General features: G+C 32.9%; 3 protein-coding genes across 3 annotated transcripts; all 3 read right to left on the bottom strand.

The window, feature by feature from the left end:
* Positions 1–3,751: 3,751 nt before the first annotated feature.
* LOC123198639 (probable methyltransferase TCM_000336) lies at positions 3,752–6,397 on the bottom strand. The gene is made up of 4 exons (XM_044613369.1): positions 6,237–6,397; positions 5,742–6,146; positions 4,880–5,152; positions 3,752–4,275 (listed from the first exon to the last, which is right to left on the bottom strand). The coding sequence occupies exons 1-4, from the start codon at positions 6,309–6,311 to the stop codon at positions 3,940–3,942; spliced, it is 1,089 nt and encodes a 362-aa protein (XP_044469304.1). The 5' UTR covers positions 6,312–6,397; the 3' UTR covers positions 3,752–3,939.
* Positions 6,398–11,251: 4,854 nt separating this feature from the next.
* LOC123198598 (S-adenosyl-L-methionine:benzoic acid/salicylic acid carboxyl methyltransferase 2-like) lies at positions 11,252–12,983 on the bottom strand. Its single transcript, XM_044613312.1, has 4 exons — positions 12,870–12,983; positions 12,258–12,638; positions 11,921–12,175; positions 11,252–11,837 (listed from the first exon to the last, which is right to left on the bottom strand). Exons 1-4 carry the CDS (start codon positions 12,942–12,944, stop codon positions 11,466–11,468), a joined length of 1,083 nt encoding a protein of 360 aa, XP_044469247.1. The 5' UTR covers positions 12,945–12,983; the 3' UTR covers positions 11,252–11,465.
* A 4,166-nt stretch (positions 12,984–17,149) lies between these two features.
* LOC123198599 (salicylate carboxymethyltransferase-like) lies at positions 17,150–18,731 on the bottom strand. Its single transcript, XM_044613313.1, has 4 exons — positions 18,578–18,731; positions 18,124–18,498; positions 17,783–18,037; positions 17,150–17,698 (listed from the first exon to the last, which is right to left on the bottom strand). The coding sequence occupies exons 1-4, from the start codon at positions 18,650–18,652 to the stop codon at positions 17,327–17,329; spliced, it is 1,077 nt and encodes a 358-aa protein (XP_044469248.1). The 5' UTR covers positions 18,653–18,731; the 3' UTR covers positions 17,150–17,326.
* Between the last annotated feature and the right edge of the window lie 2,360 nt (positions 18,732–21,091).

Genomic DNA, 21,091 nt, shown 5'->3' with positions numbered 1-21,091 from the left:
TGAAAGCATGAATGTAGTTGTAAGGTACACATTATTCGCACATCGAGAAGAGCACCCGGATAAATGCAACCAAAATTCAAAAGAAGAAAGCTGGGGAAGCTTAAAGATTGTGGCGAGGGGGGGGGGCCCGGGGGACAAGGGAGAGGGGCTCCATCAATCACCCTGTCAAACTCCCATCTAAATGTACGTAAAGAGAGAGCAGTCCACACTCCACAGTCACAGACACCTATTCCCCGTGCAGCATAAGTTGGGCCATGGTGTGGGGTCTTTTCATTCATTCATTCATCTTCATGCGGGGCTGTAGAGCAGTAAACTCTAGTCAGATTCAACATTGACGAAGGAACTCTTTAGTTACTGTTCAACAGAAGAGGCATTGTCATTTCATATCAAGACGACATCCAGCTATCCATACATGTATACTGTACAACTCTCTGATTTTCCTTGATTCTTTCAGTTGTTAAACATGAATCTATGGCCTTCGATTTCATATCTAACTAAATAAATAATCATCCACACCACAAATGCCAATGCAACAGAGAATCTATTACTGTTCTTTGGTTGCGGTGGTATTGCTTTTAAAATGAAGTACTGACTGGCCATCTTGAAACCCACTTAAATTTTTAGAAAGGGAAGAAAGTTCAACCAAATTCTGATGTCTTTGGAGTGTTATAGAAGCTGCAGAGACTACCACATGCAGCACATGCAATATGAGGGGGCCTTAGCTAGCCTGGCAGGGCTGGCATTGCTTCATATTAAAAATAGAACTAGAAGCCCTGATTGTTGAGTGCACCATTAATGACAAAAAGCTTCTACAGAGTTTCGTTAAGAGTTTTCCGATCATAGCAATCTACCTTTCTATTTGGGTATATATTCATACGATTATGTTGAAGGTTTAGAACTTCTGATTCTGTTAAAATAGCAGAGAAAAAAACAGCAGAAATTGTGTTTTTGGTATGGAGAAGGGGCTTAAACCAATGGTAAGTAGATTGCCTCACGAAAAAGAGGAACTGAAGTGTGAGTGAATTTTGCCATACACATAAACTTAAGAATCGCGTGTCTGACAATCACATCTGGCTTCTTTCTGAACAAAGCATGGCTTTTTTTTTTTTTTAAGTTGGGCAAAATATATCACATATCACCCACAGCAAAGCAAACAGAGGACCCTTTTTATTTTTCAAGTACTTTTGCTACCCTTAGTTTTGGAAAAATACGTTTCCACCTTTTGAATTACTAAACTATTTAATTGTCATCCAAAACTGAATTTTGTTTATGAAAAACAACATAGCCTAACACTGTATTAGAAAAGAAATGGATCATATTAACTCTAACTATTTTACTTTTCTGAAATTAATATATTGTCTTTGACTACGATTGTTGACAATCCATGTTTAAAATCGTATCAAAAGTATGTGATCTTTTCGAATTCCATCCGTCAAACTGCCATCTTCATGGATTTGGCCATATTGCATAAACCCTAAAAGGTGCAAATTAATGACCATAATTGCACCAGACAAATATGATTTGGTGAGATATCCGTTTTGGAGGTGTAATTATACAATAATCATACTTACAAAAGTGTGATTTCAAAGGTCAAAAAAGTCAATAATATTTGTCTCTAATTCAATGTTGATCATATTACACATATCCAATGTGATCCAACAATCTACATCAGTGTGTTTTTTATTTTTACAAATTTTTGGAAAGATAAAATGATAATTATACACTTCAACCATTAGTTTTTTTTACCCTAACATATTTAACTTTTGGGTGAGTATTTGTAGTTTAGAAATTTAGCAGATACAAACTTAGTTTGTCAAACCTTGGGTGGAAAGGAATTTATTATTTTTTTTAAAGAAAAAGATCGTCCGTATACACAGTTTCAGGAATCAGGGATGGCCACGCGAAACCACCATAAACACTGCAGGGGTCAGAGTTTATGGCTTTGAACTCGAATACAGATACAAAGTAAGCTGTGCTTGCATCGTTTCGAAAGCTGTATCATAATCCTTTCTAATTAGATAGAAATTAATGATGATTAAGGACATGTATGTTTTCGTTTTCTTTATATAAGGAAACTATCTATCTGCAAGAGTTTTTTACTCTATACCTCTCTCCCTTTTCACTGCAGTTCTTCAGCTACTCTCCTTCTCCTGTGTTAATGGATACAATGCATTATTACATTGAAGGTCATTACAATCCTGAACCAGAAGAGATGGAACTCCGAGAACAGTTTGGAGATCACTTCATTTACTCCAAGGAGCTCTTGCTGACTTTATTTTTCCTGGTGTTCCTCTTGATCCTCATTTTTTTCTTCAACACGATGCTTGGCTGTTTTGTTCGTCGACTGGTGGCATTGATCATCAACCCACTCTTTCTTCTGACGGTGTTCTGGGTGATCACATTCTCCTTCCTGGCTGTTGCCGAATCCAGCAGGGAAACCATCGCAAGCTTCAATGTGGCTGCCCAACTGTACCGCGAAGTAGTGGGAACCACTGAATTTTATGGCCAGCCTGTTGCGTCGGAGATGTTGCAACCGAAACAGGCGTTTGCTGGAGACGTGGTGTACCTGAACCAGGAGGCAATATCTGAAACAAGTAATCACTCACACACTACCAACTGGGAAACGAGTGGTGGCGGCGTTGGCGGTGTTGATAAATTAGAAATGGAGCAACAGTTAGATGAAGCTGTTAAAGAAGGGGAGGTGGAGCCAACCGAGGGAGCAGAGACAGAGAACAGCGTTGATACCAGCGAGGATATGGCAGAGAATTTGCGTAATTCTAGGACTTGTCCTATAGATTATATTGAAATGGAGGAGTTTAATGGATTCGTTGGGCTTTACGTTCTATATCGGCGGAGGAGGAGCTTTCGGTCCCTGGAATATAGGGTTCGTGGGTACCTTGCCCTGCTCTATTAGAGGAAGACGAAGATTATTAATGGTTATTTTGTGTGTCTTTTCATTTAGCTCAAGGGGTTGGTTGGTCTGAAATGAACAAAGATTAGTCTGGTAATAACGAAGTAATGTGATTGATTTGATTTTAAATTAATGGTAATACTCAAATGAGATTTTTAATTAAAAAACAAAGTAAAAATAATTTGATAATAAAACTTAAATATTAAAAATTAAAAATTATATTAATTTTGATATAATCTTTTTTAATTAATTTTTTAAGAGTCAAATATTCTCAGAGTAACATAAATAATATTTTAAAATAATTATATCATAAATATTTAATATTTTTTATTATATTTAATCAAATATAACATTTTTTTTAAACCTTTAAAGTAATCTATATTTATTATAAACACTGGGGAAGGGAGGGGAATTGCCATTTGTCGGATTTGTTTTCCAAATTTTAGAAGAGAAAAGTGAAATTGTTAAAAATTTAATTCTGAAAAAATTATTAATTTTTTAAACTAAAGAAGAAAAAAGAAATATATAATTATATTTATTTTAATATTACTAATAAAATTAATTTTATGCTTAAAATTCTTGGATGAGTGGAAATGAATTAAATCTTGGGTAGATATTTAAGTTTTTAAAATCTTATGGGTACATGTTTGAATTTGCAACAAAGCTTGGGTGGAAAATAGTCCTTCCGGCGATGAAAAATCTTTTATAAATGCCGCGTCCTTTCTAAATCTTATAGGACGGTGAACACTACTTCAGTTGTGGAGTAATTATATGACATAAATAAATTGATTTGACACATAAATGATGTATATGATTGCATACAGATACATGGCAAGTTCATAGTGGCATGGATTCAATGCATTGATCAAAGTCAAGTCTTCTCACATTTTGGGAACCTTTGTTTCTGTTTGAACTTGAAAGGTGAAGTCAAACGGCCTCATTTCAACTCCATACAGACGTTGACTGCTTCATCAAGATTTAAAAAAACTTAGAAATATATAATAATTCAAGTCACATTTGGTGTTACCCTATAATTTTCTAAGAACTAGGATGAAAGTCAGGGGCTTAATTTCTTCTTTAACCATTTCTTCATCAACCATTCTGGCGTAATTCTCAAACAAACAGTCTATACTCTCTTCTCCTACCCCAAAATGGTGACGGATCATTGATTCTTGAATAGCCCTAACTGTCACTGCAACCGCAGACCCACATCTCTCCCCATAGTCTTCCTTCTTTATTTGAAACATCTCAAGCTGGTCTAGTTTGAACGATCCCTCGCTCCTCACTTCCTCTTCTAGTTCTTCTTTTGATGGTGCATAAAAGTTCACTTCGTAGGAATCCAACTTTTCTTTCTCTATTACCCCCTACATAAGAAAAAAAAAATTGCACAATGGTAATGGACATAAGAGCAACAGTTATATATATATAATAAGAACGCATAGAAACGTGAAACATCTTGAAACTGATATGAAATATTTTAGAAGTATTTTATAAATATAAAATATTTGAAATGTGTTTCTTTTTTTTTTTTTTATTCTATTAAAAATTGATTTTATGTTTAACTCTTATTCACAATTCCGAACCCTAACTTTGATTTTGTTTTCTCTTATTTGAAATCTGAAACTTATCTTCTTTTCAGTATATTAAAACTCACAAAATTGACTTCATCAAATTTGATATACACAATTTATTTTGTTGTCAGTTGATAGACTAAATTGATTGAGTATATGTCTTATTGTTGTTTAAAATTGTATTTTTAAAAGAAATACAAGTTGTATTTTATATAAATTTTGGTATTTAAAAAAAACCTTTTATGTTTCATATTTATGCGTTTCCCATATTTTGGTTTCTTATATTTTTTAGAAAATATGGTCTAGCGTTCTCATTTCTGTGGTTTTGTTTATGTGCTACGTAGGTATATACATGCACACACACTTAGATTGAGACTTGTTGAGAATTTATGAGCACCTGAGAAGCCAACATGGCTAGGGATCGAGAGAGAAGTTCCCAGAAGAATGAGTTGCCCCTGTCAACATGATCAGGACCTTTTCTTCCCAATAAGATGAGCACCATTCGCCCTCCAACGACTAATTCTTCGGACCTTGATCTAAGGAACGTAAAGAAATCCTCTTGAAATTGAGTGAAATATGCTTTTATCACCCGAGGAGAGCTGAATTCAGAGATGTAAATGTTGCCTTTGTTTACTGAATCGCCATGCTCGTTGTAAAGAGCTGGAGGAACCTGCGTGAGATAGTATTATTTGTTACATTCATTTTGACAAATTGTTTTGTATGGCTAAATCACAGTACATAAAAATTAAGATGTTAAGTGCTTTCACATTAGTCTATAGAGTGTGACAACTTAGACAAATTTTATATTAACAAATCACGACAGAGATGTTAAGTTTGTGTATGCATCCCATATTGTTTGAGGATATTTAGATAAAACTAGTTAAATAACCCATGAGTAACATGTTTTGGGTTGCAAAACTCATAAACAAAATCAGAATGGATTATTTGTTTAAAATGGACTATATTGTGACAATGAATCGATTTATTGGATTGAAAGTGAATGTGACTTCTTTAAGTAAATCTTATATTGATAAGACATAAGGCTAGGGGTGAATGTAACACTTTTAGATAAATCTCGTATCAATAAGACAGAGAGTTACTAGGTTTTTTAGCTTACAAAACGCATATCCAAAACCTTGATGGACTGTATATATAAAGTAAACAATATTTTGACAGTAGTCAACTATTGAATCAGGCTGTTTCATAGAGTCAATTGGAAGGAGAAGAGTAGTGATAAAATCAAAAGAGAAGAATCTGACCTTTGATAGCCAGTGAAGACTGTAAGATGAATAGATAAAATGCAAGGAGTTGTTGGGAAAGAGTCTTCCATAAAAGGATCCTGGATAGCCTCCAACATATATATGGGGACGTCCCCCACTTCTTTCTTTTCTAAGCTCTCTATAAAAATCGGGCAAGGCCTTAAAGACTGAGTTGAAGTCATTTGTTGAAAGATCATTAAGGTGCACATGAAACTGTGGGTCTGAGAGCAAGATTTTTCGACAGGTTCCTTCAACAGTTTCAACAATATCTTTGATCATTGCCAGCGTATTGGATCCAGAAGAACAACCCAAATCAGCTATGCAGAAAGTCTTTACAGTTATTTCAAGACAAAGCTGTTGTAATGTTTCTAGGGTAATGTTTTTCACCATATCCGCTGCCTTCTTCTGTTGGAAGAAAATAAGAAACAGTCACAAAATAGAAACAACATGTTTATCAAGGAAGTGAAAAAATAGAGAGGAGGAAGATGATGAAACCTGAAGGGAGGAATTTTTAGCATAGCTAGAAGGGCCAGCCCCTCCTGTCATATGAAAGAGTTTCTCCACATCCATGTTGATTGGTTTGAAGCTTTCTTTGGCTCAGTTGTTGTTGTTGTGCTTTAGTCTCCTTTTAAAGGGAGAATTCAATAATGGAATGGTATACTTTTTGCTTCATGGGGGTTTTTCTTAATATTTATTAGTTATCATGGTAGTTCAAATTACATTTGAGTTTGAGTGGCGTGATGATTATACAGTCTTGGGTGGCCAGAATGAACAACATAAAGTTTTAGAATTTAGTTGCTTTTCTCTTGGTTGGATTCGAATCATAAGGTCAAAATAAATCTCCACTTTTGACGATTTGTAGCCAGAAATAAACAACATAAAGTTTTTTTTTAAACGAAGAACTCTAATTTGAGTCAGATTATATTTTGAGATTAAGCCAACCACACCAAATAAATAAAATCTCAGTTTTAATGATTGATCTCATAATCACTATATTAAGTAATTCAAAAATTTGATTTTGATATATCACAAGAAATTTCGAACCCATATTCTTTTGTTTGGACACCCTCCACCCTCGTAAATTAAGCTACCTCCTGGGGGCCAAAACCTCATATGGAGGTCACGATAGTGCTACAACATTAATGAGTTGGGGGGCTAGACTATGGCTTGAGTAGGTTGTTTGGTGGCATGCATGGCCCCTCATTTCTATCAACATGCATGTGTGGATGGTTTCTTTCCACTTTTGATGGTGGGGAGACGAGTGATAAAATATAAAGCATACATATATAGACAAGAAATAGAAAAATGGATATATTATGATATGCATATACCGCAAGTTGGTTAATTATTATAAGTTCCGTGAGGGAAGGTGTTTGTTGGCCATTGTATGGAATTTAGTGAATGATGAAAGCTAGAAAAGGCGTGTTTGACAATTCAAAGTTTGTCATCAGTGGTGTGCTCTATTCCATTGCATTCTGGTCTCTACTTTTTTCCACTTGCTAGGTATACATATCTTTCAGTTTATCAAATCAATGTTTACTTTAGTTGGATTCTCCATATTTCTTTCTTTCCTTCAGATTTATGCACCGATACAGGTGGGTTCAAGCTGATCCGAATCTAAGGCTAACTCAAGATCATACTTGACTTGTGAATAATATTACTAAAGAAGAAGAAGAATCAAAAGAAAATAAAAGAATTGTTCAAATCCATAATAATTATAAAAAATAAAAAAGAATCATTGACGAAGTAAGCTTTAATATAATAATGTCGATGAAACATTAATCTCAAACTAAAATTCTTTCAATTTAAACTTAACTTAAATCGGATTAAACAATAATCTAAATCTAATTCAATTCAGATCACATCCACCCTTACCAATATACCCGATCGCGATCTTATAGCAGCCCACTTGTTATCATCTGGGTCCACCAATAAACGTTCTGGAATCCACCAAGCCACCTTCCATTTCATCAAATGATGTTTATAACCATTGTTATCAATTCATAATCTTTATTAATAATGATTAATATACAAATTGGTAATAATTAATAGTACACATATCTTTATTGTTAATCCAATTTTTAGCCCATTATTTACGTTTTATAATTAAAATAAGTATATCTAATTTTAAATATTCAATTGGGTATTTAAAATAAAATAACACATAACTATATAATAATATATTATCTGAATATTTAAATACATACTTAAATCTGGATACACATAACATACTTGCACCTTTTATCATCATATCACCACACACCATTATAATTTTAAAACCAAAACGAACGAATAGGAGTGAGAGAATAAGTCAATATTCCCCACCCTAAACTAGAAAAAATATGCATCATATAATACATTATCCTTCTCTTTTTCTTACTGCATATCCTCTCAGTTTTACAATGGCAAGCACAAATTTATATATTTATTTGCTTATTCTGTAAATTATATAAATTAATCTGGGTGGTATAGCTTATTGTATGAGCATCGATCCATTGAGTTTGGAAGTCTGTCGATGCCCATTACAACCAGTATGGCCATCTACACCGCACAAAGAGGTGAAATTGAAATTAAAAAAGAAGAAGAAAAGGTTGGTAGTTTTGTGGATGATTCATCATGAATGATAATGATCTTGGTCTTTCTTCAGCTTTATCTTTATTGCTTCTCCCCATATAATGCTCTAGCAATTATGCGAGCTTGCAGAGTGGCTGGTTTGTACTATTTTCTCATTCCCATCATGGGTGAAGATTTCTTTCACCGAGTCATCCCTCTCAAACCGATACTCATTCCAATGATCGATCTAAACATATAGTATTGGGTGGTCAAAATTAAATAAAAGTAAAAATATAAAAAATGATACAATTTAAGAATGATTAATTTAAAAATTTAGAAATTATTTTAATATTTTAAATATATTTAACTAATAATTTTTCAGTATTTAAGGGATATTAAAATACTCAATTTTCATATAAGAGAGTATAATTCAAAATTTTCAAACCTAAGGGGGGTTAGGTGACCCTCCTTGAGCCCCAGTTCCGCCCTTGCTCATTCCTCACCTCTATTGGGAATCAAAGTTATAATAACACACACAAAAAATAATTATTTATATTTATCAAATTTTATCAAACGTAGTAATTATTTATATTCAATAATCTTCTAAATAATCTATCTTTAAGATAATTTTTTTATTTTGATAATAAAAAATTACCAAAATCAATCGCCCCCTAAAGTTATTCTTTTTGTTCATTTTTTTCAAAAGCTGAAAATAACGTGACTGCTTTCTAGGCACCTGCATGCTTTCTTTCTTCCTTATAATTACTTCACATGCATCAAATATCTTCTCCATTTTTACTTTTGATTCGGCATTTCTTTACTTCTTTTTATTATTGAGTTTTTCCTTTAATGCAATTAACTGTCAATTTTTTAGTGATTTAATTATTTATTTTATTTTTAATTTAAAATTTATTCAATCACATTAAAATATATTAATTTGTATAAATAAATTAGTATAATAAGTTACTAAATATTCTAAATTAAAAAAGACTCTGTCATTCAAAACATGATAATTGATTATTAGTAAAGGATTCAAGATTAAAAATAGAGAGAATGAGTGTTTTTTTTTTTTTTTACCGGGTATTGTTTTAATGACACTTTTTTCACCTTTTAATATGCATTAATAATAAATACTAATTTATATATTAATAATAATATTAGTGATACATTATTGTTAATACACATTAATATTTATCGTTAATGTACAAGTTTTATTAATTTTTCACATTTCAACTTTTACTGCCAATAAAATTCACCCACCGCTAAACCCCGTTTCACAACCCAAAAATCACCCCTAAGCCAACCCATCACCAACAAAACCCAATGTTAAAAATATTCACCTTGTACAAACAAACTTAACAAATTAGTAGTTCATTAATATGGTTTTTTTAAATTCATGAATTTAAATTCTTTTCATGTTAGGTCTTTTGTTGGGCTTTGTGATGGACTGTTAAACTAGGATTTACGAGAGAGAGAAGCTCGGCCTGCACTGAAGTTGTTATATTCCTTCCAAAGATTTTAATGTGGTTACATGTTATATCAGTTCTAGTTGCTTAAGAAAATATTCAGTGGTGCTTTTTGACAGCTTGAAAATTTACCGTATGGGGTTTGGGAATAGTGAAAGTGAAGAAGATATTTTTCAAAAGCAAGACCATGAACACGCATGAGGTTTCATATCGGAAATATATATATTGAGCTTATAAATGTAAATATTGAAACTTATATTACATAAAATTGATTGACTTGTGTTAAGGTCTAATCTACAACACTTATATATCATTCTCTTATGTTTTATTTATTAGATATAAGACTCTTTTTTTTTCTTTTTATTTGACTCTCTAACACTTCAACTTAAATGTAAGCACCTAGACTGTTAGACCTGCCATTTAGCTCAACCAGCTTTTGGCTGGGTGCATTGTCATTAGTATCTAGGAATACCTAGGCTATTAAACCCGTTATTTGGCTTGTGCTCTGATACCATATTCGAAATATATATATTGGGCTTACAAGTGTGAAGATTGAAACTCATATTACACAAAACCAATTAGCTTGTGTTAAGGTCTAATCTACAACACTTATAGACCACTCTCTTATGTTCTATTAATTAGATGTGAGACTCTTTTTTCTTTCTTTTTATTTGAGTCTCCAACACCCCCGTTTAAGTGCAAACACCTAAGTTGTTAGACCTGTTGTTTGACTTTCCAAAAGACCATGAATCAGTCTTGAAGACACCTTTGTGACCACGGTTTGTAGATCTATGATTCTGTTGCAAGACCATAAACCTGTCAGTTTTTACCAAGACTGACAAGTAACAAAGGGAGTAGAGATAATTATTGATTACGTTAATACAATTTTGGACACTTGGAAAACCTTCTCTAAAAAAATTTTCAGTTGAGAATGATATTACTCAAGATGCTTGCTCGCCTCTCGTGGATAAGACTTGGAAACTAAATGTTGATGTTGCCATGTCGAGATTGACTAGGAATGTGGGAGTAAGGGGAATTATCAGAACTGCAAGAAGTAACTACCTTGGAGGATTCAAAAAACACTTAGGGACTTGTTCAATGGTAGAAAGTTGAATTATGAGATATTAAACTTTGACTTGAAATACCTATAAATCATGGAGCTACAAATGTCAAATTGAATCCGAACTTTAGAGAGACAATCCAAGTAGTGCATTCTACACATCATAGTAAAAGTTTTCCTTCTAAATTTTATAGCAACATTAATAATACGTGCCCGCGGGAATTGACAGGTGCGGGTTGTATATATGTTTTGAGAAGTGCATAAAGTTGTTGAATGAATATTTAAATTTGTTTTAGGTTCACCTAATAAATTAATATTCTATCACGATCGATTTGGTGGAGTGTTGGAGCCTATTAATTGTATATTGTCTAAATTAATTTGTTTTAGATTCTTTTAATAAAATGACATTCAATAAAAAACTATTAATAGAGTTGCGGGAGATCTTCTATTATTAAAAAAAGTTAATACTAAGACGAACATAAATTGAATATAACTAATCACAATCATTAAACAAAACATAAAAGAACACTTTAACATAAGGGACCGTGCGTCCTACAATTACTATAGCATTTCATTGCATTGCATCATTGATGACGCGCTTTTATTTCATGAAAGCATGTTGTAGGAGTTGGTCATTTCCATCTATCATCCACTTCTAACGAGGGAAATTGTGACATTGACAAACTCAGTCTTCTCCTTAACCATACGATCGGCAAGTATTCTCTTGTACTTGTTGAAAGCTTCATCAATTATTGCCTCACTGAAGTGACTAACAAGCAAAGGCTCGGCCACAGCTCTCATACACTGTGCCACATCGTATCCTCCATCTTTTGACTGCAACTGTGACACATTTCCTCCCTCAAATTCGTTGCTATGTGCATCCCAACTTACTTCCGTCACCTCAATCCGATCAATCTCAAATGACCCTTCTTTCATAACTTCACATTTTATTTCGCTTGGTGATGGTGTATATTGTGGGATGTTGAAAGAATCCACCTTCTCTTCTTCTATAATTCCCTGCATATATAGATAGTTCAATGTCCTACGTTATTGCTTAAAAAGCTTGTGATTTTGCAGAAGGGTACTTGTTTTTTGCTTACCTCTGAAGCCATTTCATTGAGAGCCATCGCCAAAAGTTCCCAGATGTAACAGCATTCTTTGCTTGAGGGATCGTCGCTCTTTCTTCCCAGGAATGTTAAAATCATACGCCCTCCTGCTACCAATTCGTCTGAGCGACACTTTAAAAACAATGAAAAATCTGTTTGGAATTGCTGGTAATAAGCTTTGAGCACACATGGTGGACTTGTACTAGCCATGTAAATGTTTCCTTTGTTACTCTCCAGCCCTTCAGGGACCTGTTAGCAAAATTTCATCGGTAAATTCATCACTCTTCACAATTATGAACATAATGAGATTCATTGAAAACCAAAATATCACCTGAGAAAGCCACTGGAGACTATATGAAGAGTGGAAAATATTGACACTCTTGCTGGGGAAAAGCCTGCCATAGAAAGAGCCAGGAAGCCCTGAGAAGAAACAATGACTACCGCCACACCCCGTCTTTGGCAAAGACCTGAATATGGTATTAAAATCATTTCCCGGAAGGTCATTCAAGAACACTTGAAACTCCGGTGACTGGCTCCCCAGCTTTTTGCAGATATTGCTCACTATATTGATAAATTCAGAAACCACCAGCAAAGTATTCGGTCCTGAAGAACAACCCAAGTCTGCAATAACCAGTTTGGCTGGGAAACTTGTGGAGTAGAGCTTGGTTATGGCTTCCTCCCTGACGGGTTTCGTCATAGTTATCACTTTTTTCTGCTCCATGAAGAAGATCAACATTACAATCTGTTAAAAAAAAAAAATCTTTTTCCTGACAGGTAAACCCTGGTATAGCAGGGTTTTAATGGTAATGGAAGAATGCATTTTCGAACCTTGTCCTCTCACTAGGGATAATAAATCTTCATAAGTTTTACCAACCCCGAAAAAAAGAAAAAGAAAAAAAAAACTAGTTATTCTTGATGCATGTTGCATATATTATTAACATACCTGAACTAAAGAATTATTGGCGTAGCTTGTGTCTCCGACTCCTCCGTTCATGTGAAGCACTTGAACAACTTCCATGATTTCTATATCTGCCTCTTGCTGCTTCTTCTTCTTCCTTTGCTTGTTTAAATTCAATTCTGGTTACCCTATTTATAGCCACAGCGGCATGCACCAAACCAATTTGCATCCAATCAAACTGCAGTGCCCCTTTACGTGCTTCACGTTTCAGTTTTCTTATCCGAAGTAAAAATTTTCAAACTAAAATGCACCTTGGCATTATATATAAAATCCAAGTCCCTGGTGTTTTGTCCTTGACATCTTTGAGGTCCACAATTGACGGCCACCGAAAACTCTCTCGGTATTTCTTTTACTTATTATTTAAGAGGACCGATTTTTTTCATTATTTTTTATTAAATATATCAAACTTATTAAATATATTAAAAATTTGATATCTTTTATAAAAATAAAAAATAAAAATTTATTTCTTACAATAAAAAAAATCGAAAAGTTCAATAATATAAAAAGTGTTGATCAATTGTTTACCATAATAATACTATGTTTATATCACCACATCTTTTAGGTCCACAAGTCCATGTGTTTTGTGACAAAAGAGGGATGGAATTTTGAGTGGTTCTTATGCAACTTCGAAACTTTTATTTATTTATTTTTTTTCATTCTGTAAGTTTGATAGTGATATACTTAAAAAACCAAAAATTAAAGATGATACTTTCCAACTGTGCCAGTTAACTTTATTTACGAAAAGGTAGGAAAACAAAATCCCAAAAGCATTTTTTTTCTCTCTTTTTGTTCTTTTTTTTTTTTTTTCAAATGCTAGGTCTGAAATTTTGACATGGTGGCATCGACAACGGCAGCTTTCTATGTTACTTTTGTATTGCAAAACATGCTCTTCCTATATCTCTTTTTTCATTAACATAGACGATACAGATGATGAAAACAAGGAATTACCACAACTCATTTTAAAAAAAGGCAAAATTCAAACAACAAAGAAAGATTTTTTTCGCTGCAAATGGTGGAGATTGCTCTTGTAGTCATATTGATATGGCTACAACATAAACTTGGTATGGCTAGAAGCCAGAGTTGATATGTTTTATTTTCCTTTAATATTCACATCACAACAACCAAAGCGAAAAACACACAAGAAGGAAATGAGATCAGATGAGTCCAGTGAGAAATCTGGGAAAAGATAGGGACCCAATAGTTAAAATATATTTGTGGTCAATTAAAATTTAGAAAACCGGTAAGTGATGAGCATGCATGCAGTCATCAGACTGGTGAGGTCACTAAGTTACGTCTAGATTAAGTACTTGATATGGCTACAACATAAACTTGGTATGGCTAGAAGCCAAAGTTGATAGTTTTATTTTCCTTTAATATTCACATCACAACAACCAAAGCGAAAAACACACAAGAAGGAAACGAGATCAGATCAGCCCAGTGAGAAATCTGGGAAAAGATAGGGACCCAATAGTGAAAATATATTTGTGGTCAATAAAAATTTAGAAAACCAGTAACTGATGAGCATGCATGCAGTCATCAGACTGGTGAGGTCACAAAGTTACGTCTAGATTGAGTAGTCAAATAGAATTCTCTCTCTATTATTATCAAATCATTTTCCACGGGATGGTGAATCTAGCTTAATAACTTTTAAAATATAAGTTATTACAAAGATACAGGTTGTTAATGATATAAAGTTGTAATTTACAGAAATTAACAAGGAATTTTATGTTGCTGAAATTCATGTAAATACAATCGCATAATATGGGTTCTTTTTTTTTTTTTTTGGGTAAAATTGGGGCAAAACCCAAAAATAAAAATAGGAAAATTAAGAGGAAAGCTAAGATTTCTCTAAAATCACATTCTATGATCTCTCAAAACTTTAGAGGAATCTTAAAAAACATAAAAAAACATACACATTTTACTTCTCAGATAGAATAAAAAATGTTTATGTTTTAATTTAAAGAAAGTATGCTCTGTATACTAATAATAAGACAGATTAATAGCAAGAATGAAGTTCTTGTTAACAATGTTATATACCGTATTGTAACAATAATACTCCGTTTAAAAATTAGGTCGACGACAAGTCTGAACAAACTTGGGTCATGGTAGAATAAGTTGATAGAATGGGCCCTTATATTTTGTTGTAACAGTAACAACCTGAGGTGAATTATTGATGGAGCTCTACACGGAGCAAGCTGGAGATATAAGCTATGTAATGGGCCAAATGACTGTGTGGTATCCAAACTTTGATGAAAGGGTAATCTCTCAAAGTTTAAGAAGTTTATTGTCTTACCCATATGTTAATTTCTTTGGTGAAGTTTTGAATTTATCTGTTTAATTAATTCGGATAAGATTTTTCTTTATAAAAAAAATACAGAAAGCATTTTTATTGCAAATTAGAAAAACGAAGAAAATAAAACGGAAAAAAAAAAGCTTATTCTTATATTGTCGTGTCTTTGAGGTTATGATTTTGAGTAAGAGCATGATCACGAACGTGAGGTTCCAGTGCACCATGAATATTGTGACCACTGTTGCGGGTACAACTATCGGTGGATCTATTATATTGTCGTTGGACCATAGAACCTGTTTTAGTACCATATTCTTATCCTGTCATCTGGCCGAATAGCTTTGCCATCTCACGAAAAGAGACATTAATCAGAAACAAGGATCATTCAGAAGAGTTTGAGGTGAATTGGGATCCCAATAATGACGATGTCAGCAACAAAAACTTCGTCTTCAACAAGGGCAAATCACGTAATTGGACAAAGCAATGTTGCAGAATGTGACGGACCCCCTGTTCACTGTGCACGCAAAACTTTTGGCTGACTGTTGACGATCAGGCTTCGAAGAAGACAATTTTCATCAATTATATTGCTGCTTCTTTAAAGACATATCAATTATATGGAAAGATTTGAAAACTAAATGTCAACATTGTTATGCCGATATTGTACGGTAAAAGTAGGAAGAATTATCATTATGAAATAAATATCTTAAAGAAATATCAATTACATGGAAAAGATTTGAAAACTAAATATCAACACTGTTATTGAGAAATGAATAAAATTATTAATTATATATTATCTTCCATTCAAATTTAAAATCATAGGCAAAGTCTTGGGGGAATTCAAAGGAACTCTTTTCTCTCTAAAATTTGTGTATAAGGCAAACAGAGACATAGAGAAAAGGGGAGCCTGGTTCATTTTGGAGCTTGTTTCATAACAGGATTGCCTGGTTCCTTTTATGAGAGGCTCTTCCCAACCACTACTTTACATTTTTTGCATTCTTCTTATGGTGTTCACTGGCTCGCTTAATTTTTTTAGAGGGTATAATCTTAATTATGGTGGAACTAACTGTATTATCAGATATTGTCGTGTCAGATTCTTGGTTATTGATAAACATACCTCTGCATGTGGATTTTGTGATTTTGCTTTTATTATAATTTTCAGGCTATTGGGATGGGAGGAGATGAGCCTAGTGCATGTGTCTTTGAGGTTATGATTTTGAGTAAGAGCATGATCACGAACGTGAGGTTCCAGTGCACCATGAATATTGTAACCACTGTTGCGGGTACCACTATCGGTGGATCTATTATATTGTTGTCGGACCATAGAAGCTGTTTTAGTACCTTATTCTATCTTGGCATCTGGCCGAATAGCTTTGCTATCTCACGAAAAGAGACATTAATCAGAAACAAGGATCATTCAGAAGAGTTTGAGGTGAATTGGGATCCCAATATTGACGATGTCAGCAACAAAAACTTCGTCTTCAACAAGGGCAAATCACGTAATTGGACAAAGCAATGTTACAGAATGTGACGGACCCCCTGTTCACTGTGCACGCAAAACTTTTGGCTGACTGTTGACGATCAGGCTTCGAAGAAGACAATTTTCATTAATTATATTGCTGCTTCTTTAAAGACATATCAATTATATGGAAAGATTTGAAAACTAAATGTCAATATTGTTATTCTGATATTGTACGGTAAAAGTAAGAAGAATTATCATTATAAAATAAATATCTTAAAGAAATATCAATTACATAGAAAAGATTTGAAAACTAAATATCAACACTGTTATTGAAAAATGAATAAAATTATTGATTATAGATTATCCAAATTTACTTTAAATTTATTTAATGAATTGATATTTTTATGAAGATTTACCATTGGAGTTATAAGAGATTCTTTTAATCAAGAGTGTTAGAGCTTAATGTTTGACGGTCTTTCTTTTCTTATAAGCCCCATATTGTATTAAAAAAAAAAGAAGTTAACATTAAGACGGAAGATATATTAAATATAATTAATTAGGAACCTTAAAGAGAAGATAGAATCACGCTTTAACGCATAGGACCAGGCATCCTACAATTATTATAGCATTGCATTATTGATGACGCCTACTTAAATTTCTGGAAAACATAGGGTAGGAGTTGGGCATTTCCATCCATCATCCATTTCTTACGAGGGAAATTGTGACATTGATAAATTCAGTCTTCTCCTTAGCCATACGATCGGCAACTATCCTCCTATACTTGTTGAAAGCTTCATCAATTATTGCCTCACCGAAGTGACTAACAAGCAAAGGCTCGGCCACAGCTCTCATACACTGTGCCACGTTGTATCCTCCATCTTCTGATTGCAACTGTGACACATTTCCTCCTTTAAATTCGTTGTTATATACATCCCAGTTTACATCTGTAACCTCAATTCGATCAATCCCAAATGATCCTTCTTTCATAACTTCACATTTTATTTCGCTTGGTGATGGTGTATATTGTGGGATGTTGAAAGAATCCACTTTCTCTTCTTCTATAGTTCCCTGCAAATATAGATAGTTCAATGTCTTATGTTATTGCTTGAAAAGCTTGCGATTTTGAAGAAGGGTACTTGTTTTTGTGCTTACCTCTGATGCCATTTCGTTGAGAGCCATTGCTAAAAGTTCCCAGATGTAACAGCATTCTTTGCTTGAGGGATCGTCGCTCCTTCTTCCCAGGAATGTTAAAACCATACGCCCTCCTGCTACCAATTCTTCTGAACGACACTTTAAAAAAAATGAAAAATCTGTTTGGAATTGCTGGTAATAAGCTTTGAGCACACATGGTGGACTTGTACTAGCCATGTAAATGTTTCCTTTGTTACTCTCCAGCCCTTCAGGGACCTGTTAACGGAATCCCATCACTAAACTCATCACTCTTCATAATTATGAACATAATGAGATTCATCGAAAACCAAAGTATATCTCACCTGAGAAAGCCATTGGAGACTATATGAAGAGTGGAAAATATTGACACTCTTGCTAGGGAAAAGCCTGCCATAGAAAGAGCCAGGAAGCCCTGAGAAGAAACAGTGACCACCCTGATCCCTTGGCAAAGACCTGAATATGGTATTAAAATCATTCCCCGGAAGGTCATTCAAGAACACCTGAAATTCCGGTGATTGATTGCCGAGCTTTTTGCAGATATTGCTCACTATTTTGATAAATTCAGATACCACCAGCAAAGTATTCGGTCCTGAAGAACAACCCAAGTCTGCAATAACTAGTTTGGCTGGGAAACTTGTGGTGTAGAGCTTGGTTATGGCTTCCTCCCTGATTGGTTTCGTCATAGTTATGACTTTTTTCTGTTACAGGAAGAAGATCAACATTACAGTCTGTAAAAAATCTAGTTATTTTTTATGCATGTGGCAAATATTTACATACCTGAACTAAAGAATTGTTGGCGTAGCTTGTTTCTCCGACTCCTCCGTTCATGTGAAGCACTTGAACTACTTCCATGGTTTCTGTATCTCTTCTGCTTTCACTCTCTGGCCCTTGCTTCTTCTTCTCCTTTCTTTTGCTTGCTTAAATTCAATGCTGGGTACCGTATTTAAAGCCATTGCTGCATGCACCAATTACATTCAATCAAACAGCAATGCCCCTCCACGTGCTTCACAATTTTTTTTTTGTCCGAATTAAAATTTCAAACTAAAATGTTAGAATAATCCTAAAATTATTGCTCTGCCGTTACGCTATGGTTAAATGCTTCATGAGATAAAATCCAAGTCCTTGGAGTTTTGTCTTGACATCTTGAGGTCCACAATTGGCGATTTGTCTTTTTTTTTATAAATATTATCTAAAGATTTTTTACCGAATAAAATTACTTTTATAATCCAACTTTATTTTTCTTTAAAAGGATTAAATTTTAATTATTTTTTATTAAAATTTTCAAATTAATTATAACCATAATATACCCTATCACATCGCTGTCAATCCCACCATTGTGTCGCAACCCACACACAATTTTGACCATTGTTACAACACATTGTAATGGCTACCAATACAACCCAAATCACACCACACCACAGGGCCTGCTCCAGCCCACTACCATAGCTTACACCGCATTATTGTTATTTTTGCCACCACAAGCCCCACCGTCGGCACTACGATCCAAACATCACTATCTTTAATATAACTATTACATTATATGAGTATTATGACTCACACATCATATGTTCTTACTCTTATAGTCTACACACCACTATTACAATTTGTATAGTTGTAAAGTTAGTGTTTGTAGTCGCTATGACCCAAATATCATAATTTTTTAGATAACTATTACATCACACGAATATTATGACTTACACACTATATACTTCTACCCTTACAAACTAGACACTACTATTACAACCCGTATGGCTATAAAGTTAGTGTGTGTGGTCGTTATGACCCAAACACCACTATCTTTGACATGAGTATTATATCACATAAGTATTATACGTCACACACCGTACACTCTTATCCTCACAACCACTATTACAACCTTTGTGGTTGTAAAGTTAGTGGGTGTGTGTGGGGTAGTTCCAAGGTTGTTGTGAGGGAAAGTGTTGGTAAAATTAATCAAATCCAAAGCCATTCTCAACTCATTAAAAAGAGAGTAACATTATATTTATAATTTTGTATATAAATAATGATATGTTATTATGTGATTGAATAATTTTAAATTAGAGATAAGAAAAATATCAAATCATATGATAATATATTATTATTTGTATATATAATTTTATTATTAAAAAGAAGTTAGAGTAATATTATGTATATAAATAATATACATAATTTTATATACAAATAATAATATATTATAATATAATTAAATAATGTTAAATTAAAAATAAAATAATATTAAATTACATTATAATATATCTTTATTCCTAAAAAATAAAATTACATATATATTATTTACTCTCATAATTTTATATTCATGATATTCACGTCACAACAACCAAAACGAAAAACACAGGAAGAAAGATAGAGAGATGGGTCCAGCGGAAATCACAGAAAAGACAGGGACCAATTATTAAAATATATTTGTGGTCAATAAAAATTTAGAAAACAAGTGATGAGCATGCATGCATGCTGTCAGACTGCTGAGGTCACTATGTTACGATCGTTTGTTCTTAATAATAAAAATTTAGTCGGTAATTTACCTTATTTAATTGATTGATAATAAAACATTTTAATAATTTTTGCCAATCAATGATAATTTTATAAATAATATAAAAAATAATATGATTATTATTTATATTCTAAATATTAATAAATTAATTTTGATTTTTTTATAATTACACTTTTAATTATAACTTTTTTACAACAGAAGTATCATTATTTTTAATTAATATAATAAATTATATAAAAATATTTTAAAATAATTATATCTAAAAATATTAAAATAAAATAATATTTTAATATTTTTTTATTACCTCTAATTAATACAATAATTATTTATATCTATATATTTTTATTAAATTTTATCAAATATAATAGTAATTTATACCTAGTAATATTTTAAGTAATCTATTTACGAGATAATTTTTCATTTTTAGTAATAAAAGATTATCCAAACGAAATATATCCTAAGTACTTAAATATAATTCTTTCTCTACTATTACAAAAGTATTTTTTATAGGATGATGAATCTAGCTTAGTAACTTCAAGATAAAATTTATTAAACATATACAAGTTGTTAATGATACACATTTGTAATCCAGGTGGATGAGAAAGAGACATCTGATTTAACGTTTACTTGTTCCTATAAGATTTTTTTTACAATATTTACATTGATTTTTTTTATTTGAGTCTACAAAAATGAATTCGTCTTAATCATTTGACATTTTTTTCTGTTGTTTAAAATATGATAAAATTGATAGAGAATGAGATATTGAAGATGATAAAAAATTA

Source organism: Mangifera indica, chromosome 16 (assembly GCF_011075055.1).
Source record: "Mangifera indica cultivar Alphonso chromosome 16, CATAS_Mindica_2.1, whole genome shotgun sequence".
NCBI lineage: Eukaryota > Viridiplantae > Streptophyta > Magnoliopsida > Sapindales > Anacardiaceae > Mangifera > Mangifera indica.
This window is presented reverse-complemented; position numbering and strand designations above follow the sequence as displayed.